This window comes from Cottoperca gobio, chromosome 13 (assembly GCF_900634415.1).
Source record: "Cottoperca gobio chromosome 13, fCotGob3.1, whole genome shotgun sequence".
In the NCBI taxonomy this organism is placed as follows: domain Eukaryota; kingdom Metazoa; phylum Chordata; class Actinopteri; order Perciformes; family Bovichtidae; genus Cottoperca; species Cottoperca gobio.
The window spans coordinates 15,322,243-15,333,537 of record NC_041367.1 but is presented as its reverse complement, the minus strand read 5'-3'; the positions used below and the strand labels follow the sequence as shown (position 1 = coordinate 15,333,537).

Here is an 11,295-nt window from a genome sequence, read left to right as displayed (position 1 = left end):
CAGTGCGGATGAAATGGCGTAGTAGACCTAGATTAGAGGTAGTGAGGAGGTAATAAAGTCCTTGATGAGCCACTCAAAGCAATTCATCACCACAGAGGGCAGAGGTACTGGCTGGTATTGATTTAGGCAGCTGGGACAAGGTTTCTTAGACAGGACACCAGACTAGAACACCAGTTCTAGCTTGTTAGTACAGGCTATGACAGCACGTCCAGATATTCAGTCGTGTCCTGCTGCCTTCCTGGTGTTAACTCTTCTAAAACTCACGTTGTGCACTGTAACAGTTAGCTTCAAAGCACAAATAGAAGGTGTTGAGCTCTTCTGTCAGAGAGACATCCGCAAGCACCGTCTTGGAGGAGGTGGCTTTGTAATCTGTTATGCTCCGTAGTCCTTGCCACAGGCGTCTGAAATCAGTCTGGTGATTGTGATTCCAGTTCTAACTCACACAGGCTCCGCTCTCTACTGGACTCTATGGGAAATACTCTCTTTCAATCACAAGCATGCATTTAGCCACTGAAAGTTGTCTCTGTGAGCGTTTTTACGGCTTGCCCGGCTCTACCAACTTTCCAAACCCTCTTGGCGACTTTTTTTGTCCAAAGCTACTAGCGACAAATCTATCGACTTTTTCTGGTGTTATTGGAGACTTTTGGAGACTTTTCTGGTGTTTTGGAGACTCTGACTTGAAAGCACGTATCGTTTTGCAGTTACTGTCCTCAACGAGCAGCGGGTGCTGCCTGAGCCTCTCCGCCGTCCCAAAGCTCTCACAGGGGCGGTCAGTCTCACAGTAGCCTCGCGCAGCAGCTGCAGTCAGAGGAGAGCGGACACCCACACACTCCCGCGTGCAGACTGCAAATGAATCGCGCATGCGCAAAGCTGCCGCTGATCCCTTCCTTACAGAGTGGGATGTAAATGTAAATGTTTCTTCACTGTCTCACTAAAATAAAATCACTGCATTTGACTCACACAGCCTCAGTCACTTACTCACCTCGTCCACTGTGTGTGTGCCTCTCTGTGACATAAGCTAAACTAAACTAGCTCACCATGTCTAAACTGTATACCCAAAAATACAGAAAGGAGTGGGAATTAAACCCTCAGTTCAAAGGCTGGTTGAAGCCGTTTATTTGAGATGATACACAGTGATGACAGTGGGGTAAAATGAGCTTGTGGGTAAATTGACCCACCCTCAGTTTCTTGGCAACTGTACACATGTGTGGTCATGTGACCATACATTCAGGAAGCACCCATTATTTCTATCTGGCTGTGATGAAGGGAGAAAGTATTTTTTTACACAAAAAAATGTCAGCTATAATGACTGTTATGTCAAAGCAAATTTATCCAGAGCTAAACATGTTTAATATACAGATTGGTGATTTGCCAACGTATACAACCATGTGAATCATTAGGCTGAAACGTGCACATAAATTAGATAAATAACATAAGTGTTTAGTTTATTCAATACAAAAGCACCTGTTCAATGTGAAAAGTGAGTTGTGAATATAAAAAGAACCAAAAAAAAAAAACCTTCTTGAATTTCAGGGGGGGCGCGGGGTTCCGTTGGGGGGGCGTGGCGGAGGGAAACATTGTACTTTATTGGTACTTTGTCCTACACACTTATTTCACAATATAGAAATAATAGGCTTTATATGCTTTGGCCTAAATCTGTCAAAGCGAACCCCGTTTTAGCCATTTGCGCATTGTGGGAAATATTAGAGTGTGACACATCAAAGGCTCTTTGCTAGTGTGAAGGAGAATAGCTAGTTTACAAGGACTAGGCTAAATAAATGTTCACAGAGTGATAACAGTGATACTATGTGTTACAGAGGGTATTTTGCCCAGATATGAATACAGGTGTGCCTTGATATTTTGGCTTGGACTAGAATACAAGCAGAGTAACAACTAATGAAATGTTGCTCACTTTCTGTCCGTGTCTGTAGAGAATCTGTCTCGCAGGCTGATGTAAACAAGCCACCATTACTGCAGTGGTGTCTCACTTTTAAACTACTATGTAGAACTACAATGTTTTGAAGTGGATTTCACTTTAAGCCCTTTTCCAATAAATTAGTCTTGTTATTGGTTGAAGTCATCGAACGACATTTAAAAAAGTTAAAAATCTAAACAACTTTTCACCTCTTAAGCCCTATACTACTCTTTAAAATAACATAACCAAAATACGGATACAGGAGGAATAAATCAACAATCACAGAGGGAAAACACAGACCGGAAGTACAACTAGACATGACATAAGGGGGAGTGAACACTTCAAAATAAAACAGGATATACAAAAATCCTGATCATGACACAACGCTTCATTACGCTTGTTACTCTGCTTGTATTCTACTCATTCCTATAAAGTCTTCATGCACTAACTTAAAACTCTACATAAATTATTATCTTAGCACCACAGAGAGAGCTTGATATTAACATTTACCTTTTTGTGTTAAGATCCTCCTTTTCTTTTGATGGACACATTTAACAATGACAATTTAACATTTGGCAGAAACAGTAACAACTTATGTATTTGGTTAGAGCATTGATGGTTGATAACAACTCATTGGTTGGTGGTGAGTTCTCGCGGCGGCAGATCAATGACCAGGTCATTATTGTGCAGCTTCTGGTGATGATTTTTCTTTGCATCAATATTTTGCTCTTAATAACCTTTTTAAAAAAAGAGGGCTTTTACACAACTACACGCTATATCTTATTTGCTGTTATGCTGCTGTCTGATAGCTTAATATTAATCATGTCTGATATCCTGCTAATCTTGAGCTATTTTCAATTCACTATGCACATTTGGTTATGCATAATTATCTCGTTTGTGGTACTTCTGTATTTTATTGTCACACCAGTTACTTTGACAGTAATGACTCTGGAGCGCTACGTGGCCATTTGCATGCCCCTGCGCCATGGAGAGCTGTGCACCACACGCAGCACTGTGAATTGTATCCTCATCATTCACTGCCTCAGCTCTGTACCCTGTATTGTTATTCTCTCCATGTATTTTGCATCTGCCTCTCTTAGAATTTACAAACAATACAGTGTGTGCTCTGTGGAGATATTTATTTTGTACAGATGGCATGATCATGTTATGTCAGCTGTATATCAATTTTACTTCTTGATCATGTGTATCTGCATTGTATTCTCCTATGTTAAAATAATGAAAGTGGCCAACGCTGCATCAGGAGAGAATAAAAAGTCAACATGGAAAGGGCTCAGAACGGTAATTCTTCATGCTTTTCAGCTGCTGCTCTGTCTCATCAGTCTGTGGTGTCCATTCATAGAAGCTGCTGTACTACTAATTAATTTCAAGTTATTTAATGATGTCAGGTACTTTAACTACATAATGTTTAGTCTTGCTCCAAGATGCCTGAGTCCTCTCATTTATGGCCTCAGGGATGAAAAGTTCTTTCATGCACTGAAAAGCTATGCATTTTCTGGTTGGTATAAAAGAAATATTTGATAAGGTAGAAATTGCACAATTCATTAAATAAAAAATGATCAAATGTTCTACTGTGCATGATTGCGATTCACTTTTGTATGTTATATTTCTAACTGTTTTCTAATAATTGTTCTAAGCGTAACTGTGATTACATTGTTATTTAAGCAGCAATTTAAGCTTAACTCTGTTTTTGTATATGAGCCTCTATGACCTGTGAGTAGGTTTAATAAGTCATTTGTGCTACACTATCTACAACTTTGTATACCTGACAGAGTTGTGTCAATCTAGACTCCACAGCCAGTTTAGCTGCATGAACTGATTCTTCCCTATGTGCTCGTGTGGACCGAGACCTTAAATCATCAATCAGATGATTGAAATCCAATCAGATCCATTTATTATGGCAATATGCTGCATATAATAGTTTCTTCCTTAGCCCTTGCTACACCTTTCCAACTAGTTTCATGAAAATCCTAAAACTGACATGATAGATCTAATAGATTGTTACATGGATTTTATGTCTTATAAACGCCACATGTTATCATTGTTATATATATATATATATATATATATATATATATATATATATATATATATCTCATGCATAATTTATTATTGGTTACATAGTTTGAAATGTTGAGTGTTTAGAAGTTGGATTGTGCTGTACATTACCCCTTATGACAAAATAAAATCTGTATTGATGCAAATCTTTGTATATATACAATCCACCCATATTCTGTTGTTTTTTCATGCTTTAATAACACTGTATACATACTGAATAAGACCCCTTTCCATAGATACAGCTAGTTCATGTCCAAGCAGTTTTCAGGACCTACCAAAAACTCACGGTGCAATAATATCAAGGACACATCCTTGGGGATCGCCTTTGTTGATGATGAGTAGGGATGAGGTGTGACTGCCCGTCTGTGGCAGGCCTAAGTTTGTGACAAGTCTTGAGGAGATAATTTTGTTAAACGCTGAGCTGTAGTCCACATACAGCATTTTAACAAAACTTCCCCTCCGGATGTCTAGGAGGGCCAGGGCAGTGCGGATGAAATGGCGTAGTAGACCTAGATTAGAGGTAGTGAGGAGGTAATAAAGTCCTTGATGAGCCACTCAAAGCAATTCATCACCACAGAGGGCAGAGGTACTGGCTGGTATTGATTTAGGCAGCTGGGACAAGGTTTCTTAGACAGGACACCAGACTAGAACACCAGTTTTAGCTTGTTAGTACAGGCTATGACAGCAAGTCCAGATATTCAGTCGTGTCCTGCTGCCTTCCTGGTGTTAACTCTTCTAAAACTCACGTTGTGCACTGTAACAGTTAGCTTCAAAGCACAAATAGAAGGTGTTGAGCTCTTCTGTCAGAGAGACATCCGCAAGCACCGTCTTGGAGGAGGTGGCTTTGTAATCTGTTATGCTCCGTAGTCCTTGCCACAGGCGTCTGAAATCAGTCTGGTGATTGTGATTCCAGTTCTAACTCACACAGGCTCCGCTCTCTACTGGACTCTATGGGAAATACTCTCTTTCAATCACAAGCATGCATTTAGCCACTGAAAGTTGTCTCTGTGAGCGTTTTTACGGCTTGCCCGGCTCTACCAACTTTCCAAACCCTCTTGGTGACTTTTTTTGTCCAAAGCTACAAATCTATCGACTTTTTCTGGTGTTATTGGAGACTTTTGGAGACTTTTCTGGTGTTTTGGAGACTCTGACGTGAAAGCACGTATCGTTCTGCAGTTACTGTCCTCAACGAGCAGCGGGTGCTGCCTGAGCCTCTCCGCCGTCCCAAAGCTCTCACAGGGGCGGTCAGTCTCACAGTAGCCTCGCGCAGCAGCTGCAGTCAGAGGAGAGCGGAGACCCACACACTCCCGCGTGCAGACTGCAAATGAATCGCGCATGCGCAAAGCTGCCGCTGATCCCTTCCTTACAGAGTGGGATGTAAATGTAAATGTTTCTTCACTGTCTCACTAAAATAAAATCACTGCATTTGACTCACACAGCCTCAGTCACTTACTCACCTCGTCCACTGTGTGTGTGCCTCTCTGTGACATAAGCTAAACTAAACTAGCTCACCATGTCTAAACTGTATACCCAAAAATACAGAAAGGAGTGGGAATTAAACCCTCAGTTCAAAGGCTGGTTGAAGCCGTTTATTTGAGATGATACACAGTGATGACAGTGGGGTAAAATGAGCTTGTGGGTAAATTGACCCACCCTCAGTTTCTAGGCAACTGTACACATGTGTGGTCATGTGACCATACATTCAGGAAGCACCCATTATTTCTATCTGGCTGTGATGAAGGGAGAAAGTATTTTTTTACACAAAAAAATGTCAGCTATAATGACGGTTATGTCAAAGCAAATTTATCCAGAGCTAAACATGTTTAATATACAGATTGGTGATTTGCCAACGTATACAACCATGTGAATCATTAGGCTGAAACGTGCACATAAATTAGATAAATAACATAAGTGTTTAGTTTATTCAATACAAAAGCACCTGTTCAATGTGAAAAGTGAGTTGTGAATATAAAAAGAACCAAAAAAAAAAAACCTTCTTGAATTTCAGGGGGGGCGCGGGGTTCCGTTGGGGGGGCGTGGCGGAGGGAAACATTGTACTTTATTGGTACTTTGTCCTACACACTTATTTCACAATATAGAAATAATAGGCTTTATATGCTTTGGCCTAAATCTGTCAAAGCGAACCCCGTTTTAGCCATTTGCGCATTGTGGGAAATATTAGAGTGTGACACATCAAAGGCTCTTTGCTAGTGTGAAGGAGAATAGCTAGTTTACAAGGACTAGGCTAAATAAATGTTCACAGAGTGATAACAGTGATACTATGTGTTACAGAGGGTATTTTGCCCAGGATATGAATACAGGTGTGCCTTGATATTTTGGCTTGGACTAGAATACAAGCAGAGTAACAACTAATGAAATGTTGCTCACTTTCTGTCCGTGTCTGTAGAGAATCTGTCTCGCAGGCTGATGTAAACAAGCCACCATTACTGCAGTGGTGTCTCACTTTTAAACTACTATGTAGAACTACAATGTTTTGAAATGGATTTCACTTTAAGCCCTTTTCCAATAAATTAGTCTTGTTATTGGTTGAAGTCATCGAACGACATTTAAAAAAGTTAAAAATCTAAATAACTTTTCACTTCTTAAGCCCTATACTAGGAAAATACATAACCAAAATACGGATACAGGAGGAATAAATCAACAATCACAGAGGGAAAACACAGACAGGAAGTACAACTAGACATGACATAAGGGGGAGTGAACACTTCAAAATAAAACAGGATATACAAAAATCCTGATCATGACACTACGCTTCATTAGTTGTTACTCTGCTTGTATTCTACTCATTCCTATAAAGTCTTCATGCACTGACTTAAAACTCTACATAAATTATTATCTTAGCACCACAGAGAGAGCTTGATATTAACATTTACCTTTTTGTGTTAAGATCCTCCTTTTCTTTTGATGGACACATTTAACAATGACAATTTAACATTTGGCAGAAACAGTAACAACTTATGTATTTGGTTTAGAGCAATGATGGCTGATAACAACTCATTGGTTGGTGGTGAGTTCTCGCGGCGGAAGATCAATGACAAGGTCATTATTGTGCAGCTTCTGGTGATGATTTTTCTTTGCATCAATATTTTGCTCTTAATAACCTTTTTAAAAAAAGAGGGCTTTTACACAACTACACGCTATATCTTATTTGCTGTTATGCTGCTGTCTGATAGCATAATATTAATCATGTCTGATATCCTGCTAATCTTGAGCTATTTTCAATTCACTATGCACATTTGGTTATGCATAATTATCTCGTTTGTGGTACTTCTGTATTTTGTAGTCACACCAGTTACTTTGACAGTAATGACTCTGGAGCGCTATGTGGCCATTTGCATGCCCCTGCGCCACGGAGAGCTGTGCACCACACGCAGCACTATGAATTGTATCCTCATCATTCACTGCCTCAGCTCTGTACCCTGTATTGTTATTTTCTCCATGTATTTTGCATCTGCCTCTCTTAGAATTTACAAACAATACAGTGTGTGCTCTGTGGAGATATTTATTTTGTACAGATGGCATGATCATGTTAGGTCAGCTGTATATCAATTTTACTTCTTGATCATGTGTATCTGCATTGTATTCTCCTATGTTAAAATAATGAAAGTGGCCAAAGCTGCATCAGGAGAGAATAAAAAGTCAACATGGAAAGGGCTCAGAACGGTAATTCTTCATGCTTTCCAGCTGCTGCTCTGTCTTATCCAGCTGTGGTGTCCGATCATAGAAAGTGCTATACTTCAGATTAATTTAAGGTTATTTGTTGATGTCAGGTACTTTAACTACATAACGTTTAGTCTTGCTCCAAGATGCCTGAGTCCTCTCATTTATGGCCTCAGGGATGAAAAGTTCTTTCATGCACTGAAAAGCTATGCATTTTTTGGTTTGTTTAAAATAAATATTTGATAAGGTAGAAATTGCACAATTCATTAATAATAAATTTAGAAATGCATGATTGCAATTCATTTGTGTATGTTAAAATTAGTTAATTGTTCTAAGCACTGTGATAACATTGCAATTCAAGCTTAATTCTGTTTTTGCATGTGAGCCTCTCTGACCTGTGGGTAGAAGATAAAAGGTTCAATCTGTAAAATATGCCAGAATTTAAAAACAATGAACTGACAATTATCAACATACTCAATTGAGTAGGTCACACTTTGCATTTCTGTATTCGAGCTTTAATGTTCCATCAGATATTGATTATAGCAGTGGTTCCCAAACCTTTTCTGCTGGGCTCCCCTTTTGTAGATAAGAATATTTTCGAGTATATCTTCATTAATTGTATAATAAATGCTGTATTTTAGTGTATTTTCATTAAACGTACTTTCCTAGTTGTGGTAAAAGAGTAGGGATCCATGGGATCTATAATGGTGATATTACCTATGAAGTTTAGATCATAAACTAGTCGAGGATAAAAAAAAAAGAATGTTCCTTTAATGTATCCCTATTTACACTGAATGGTATAATAGTTATGCATACATGCCTTATGGTTGAGGAGCTATTCCTGATATATTTTGGTTATGTTATTTTAAAGAGTATTTTCCTAGTATAGGGCTTAAGAGGTGAAAAGTTGTTTAGATTTTTAACTTTTTTAAATGTCGTTCGATGACTTCAACCAATAACAAGACTAATTTATTGGAAAAGGCCTTAAAGTGAAATCCATTTCAAAACATTGTAGTTCTACATAGTAGTTTAAAAGTGAGACACCACTGCAGTAATGGTGGCTTGTTTACATCAGCCTGCGACAGATTTGTCTACAGACACGGACAGAAAGTGAGCAACATTTCATTAGTTGTTACTCTGCTTGTATTCTAGTCCAAGCCAAAATATCAAGGCACACCTGTATTCATATCTGGGCAAAATACCCTCTGTAACACATAGTATCACTGTTATCACTCTGTGAACATTTATTTAGCCTAGTCCTTGTAAACTAGCTATTCTCCTTCACACTAGCAAAGAGCCTTTGATGTGTCACACTCTAATATTTCCCACAATGCGCAAATGGCTAAAACGGGGTTCGCTTTGACAGATTTAGGCCAAAGCATATAAAGCCTATTATTTCTATATTGTGAAATAAGTGTGTAGGACAAAGTACCAATAAAGTACAGTGTTTCCCTCCGCCACGCCCCCCCGGCGGAACCCCGCGCCCCCCCTGAAATTAAAAGAAGGTGTTTTTTTTTTGGTTCTTTTTATATTCACAACTCACTTTTCACATTGAACAGGTGCTTTTGTATTTAATAAACTAAACACTTATGTTATTTATCTAATTTATGTGCACGTTTCAGCCTAATGATTCACATGGTTGTATACGTTGGCAAATCACCAATCTGTATAATAAACATGTTTAGCTCTGGATAAATTTGCTTTGACATAACAGTCATTATAGCTGACATTTTTTTGTATAAAAAAATACTTTCTCCCTTCATCACAGCCAGATAGAAATAATGGGTGCTTCCTGAATGTATGGTCACATGACCACACATGTGTATAGTTGCCTAGAAACTGAGGGTGGGTCAATTTACCCACGAGCTCATTTTACCCCACTGTCATCACTGTGTATCATCTCAAATAAACGGCTTCAACCAGCCTTTGAACTGAGGGTTTAATTCCCACTCCTTTCTGTATTTTTGGGTATACAGTTTAGACATGGTGAGCTAGTTTAGTTTAGCGTATGTCACAGAGAGGCACACACACAGTGGACGAGGTGAGTAAGTGACTGAGGCTGTGTGAGTCAAATGCAGTGATTTTATTTTAGTGAGACAGTGAAGAAACATTTACATTTACATCCCACTCTGTAAGGAAGGGATCAGCGGCAGCTTTGCGCATGCGCGATTCATTTGCAGTCTGCACGTGGGAGTGTGTGGGTCTCCTCTCTCTGCTGCGCGAGGCTACTGTGAGACTGACCGCCCCTGTGAGAGCTTTGGGACGGCGGAGAGGCTCAGGCAGCACCCGCTGCTCGTTGAGGACAGTAACTGCAGAACAATACGTGCTTTCACGTCAGAGTCTCCAAAACACCAGAAAAGTCTCCAAAAGTCTCCAATAACACTAGAAAAAGTCGATAGATTTGTCGCTAGTAGCTTTGGACAAAAAAAGTCGCCAAGAGGGTTTGGAAAGTTGGTAGAGCCGGGCAAGCCGTAAAAACGCTCACAGAGACAACTTTCAGTGGCTAAATGCATGCTTGTGATTGAAAGAGAGTATTTCCCATAGAGTCCAGTAGAGAGCGGAGCCTGTGTGAGTTAGAACTGGAATCACAATCACCAGACTGATTTCAGACGCCTGTGGCAAGGACTACGGAGCATAACAGATTACAAAGCCACCTCCTCCAAGACGGTGCTTGCGGATGTCTCTCTGACAGAAGAGCTCAACACCTTCTATTTGTGCTTTGAAGCTAACTGTTACAGTGCACAACGTGAGTTTTAGAAGAGTTAACACCAGGAAGGCAGCAGGACACGACTGAATATCTGGACGTGCTGTCATAGCCTGTACTGACAAGCTAGAACTGGTGTTCTAGTCTGGTGTCCTGTCTAAGAAACCTTGTCCCAGCTGCCTAAATCAATACCAGCCAGTACCTCTGCCCTCTGTGGTGATGAATTGCTTTGAGTGGCTCATCAAGGACTTTATTACCTCCTCACTACCTCTAATCTAGGTCTACTACGCCATTTCATCCGCACTGCCCTGGCCCTCCTAGACATCCGGAGGGGAAGTTTTGTTAAAATGCTGTATGTGGACTACAGCTCAGCGTTTAACAAAATTATCTCCTCAAGACTTGTCACAAACTTAGGCCTGCCACAGACGGGCAGTCACACCTCATCCCTACTCATCATCAACAAAGGCGATCCCCAAGGATGTGTCCTTGATATTATTGCACAGTGAGTTTTTGGTAGGTCCTGAAAACTGCTTGGACATGAACTAGCTGTATCTATGGAAAGGGGTCTTATTCAGTATGTATACAGTGTTATTAAAGCATGAAAAAACAACAGAATATGGGTGGATTGTATATATACAAAGATTTGCATCAATACAGATTTTATTTTGTCATAAGGGTAATGTACAGCACAATCCAACTTCTAAACACTCAACATTTCAAACTATGTAACCAATAATAAATTATGCATGATATATATATATATATATATATATATATATATATATATATATATATATATATATATAACAATGATAACATGTGGCGTTTATAAGACATAAAATCCATGTAACAATCTATTAGATCTATCATGTCAGTTTTAGGATTTTCATGAAACTAGTTGGAAAGGTGTAGCAAGGGC

General features: G+C 39.5%; 2 protein-coding genes across 2 annotated transcripts; both read left to right on the top strand.

Moving 5' to 3' along the window:
* The first annotated feature begins 2,530 nt into the window (after positions 1 to 2,530).
* On the top strand, positions 2,531 to 3,454 carry LOC115017962 (odorant receptor 131-2-like). Its single transcript, XM_029446729.1, has one exon. It carries the CDS (start codon positions 2,531 to 2,533, stop codon positions 3,452 to 3,454), a length of 924 nt encoding a protein of 307 aa, XP_029302589.1.
* Positions 3,455 to 6,961: 3,507 nt separating this feature from the next.
* Positions 6,962 to 7,915, top strand: LOC115017961 (odorant receptor 131-2-like). The gene has a single exon (XM_029446728.1). The coding sequence runs from the start codon at positions 6,989 to 6,991 to the stop codon at positions 7,913 to 7,915; it is 927 nt and encodes a 308-aa protein (XP_029302588.1). The 5' UTR covers positions 6,962 to 6,988.
* The last annotated feature ends 3,380 nt before the right edge of the window (positions 7,916 to 11,295 follow it).

Excerpts from the sequence above, each read along its gene's own strand:
- LOC115017962 (XM_029446729.1), top strand. The coding sequence starts at position 2,531 with ATGGTTGATAACAACTCATTGGTTGGTGGTGAGTTCTCGCGGCGGCAG.
- LOC115017961 (XM_029446728.1), top strand. The coding sequence starts at position 6,989 with ATGATGGCTGATAACAACTCATTGGTTGGTGGTGAGTTCTCGCGGCGG.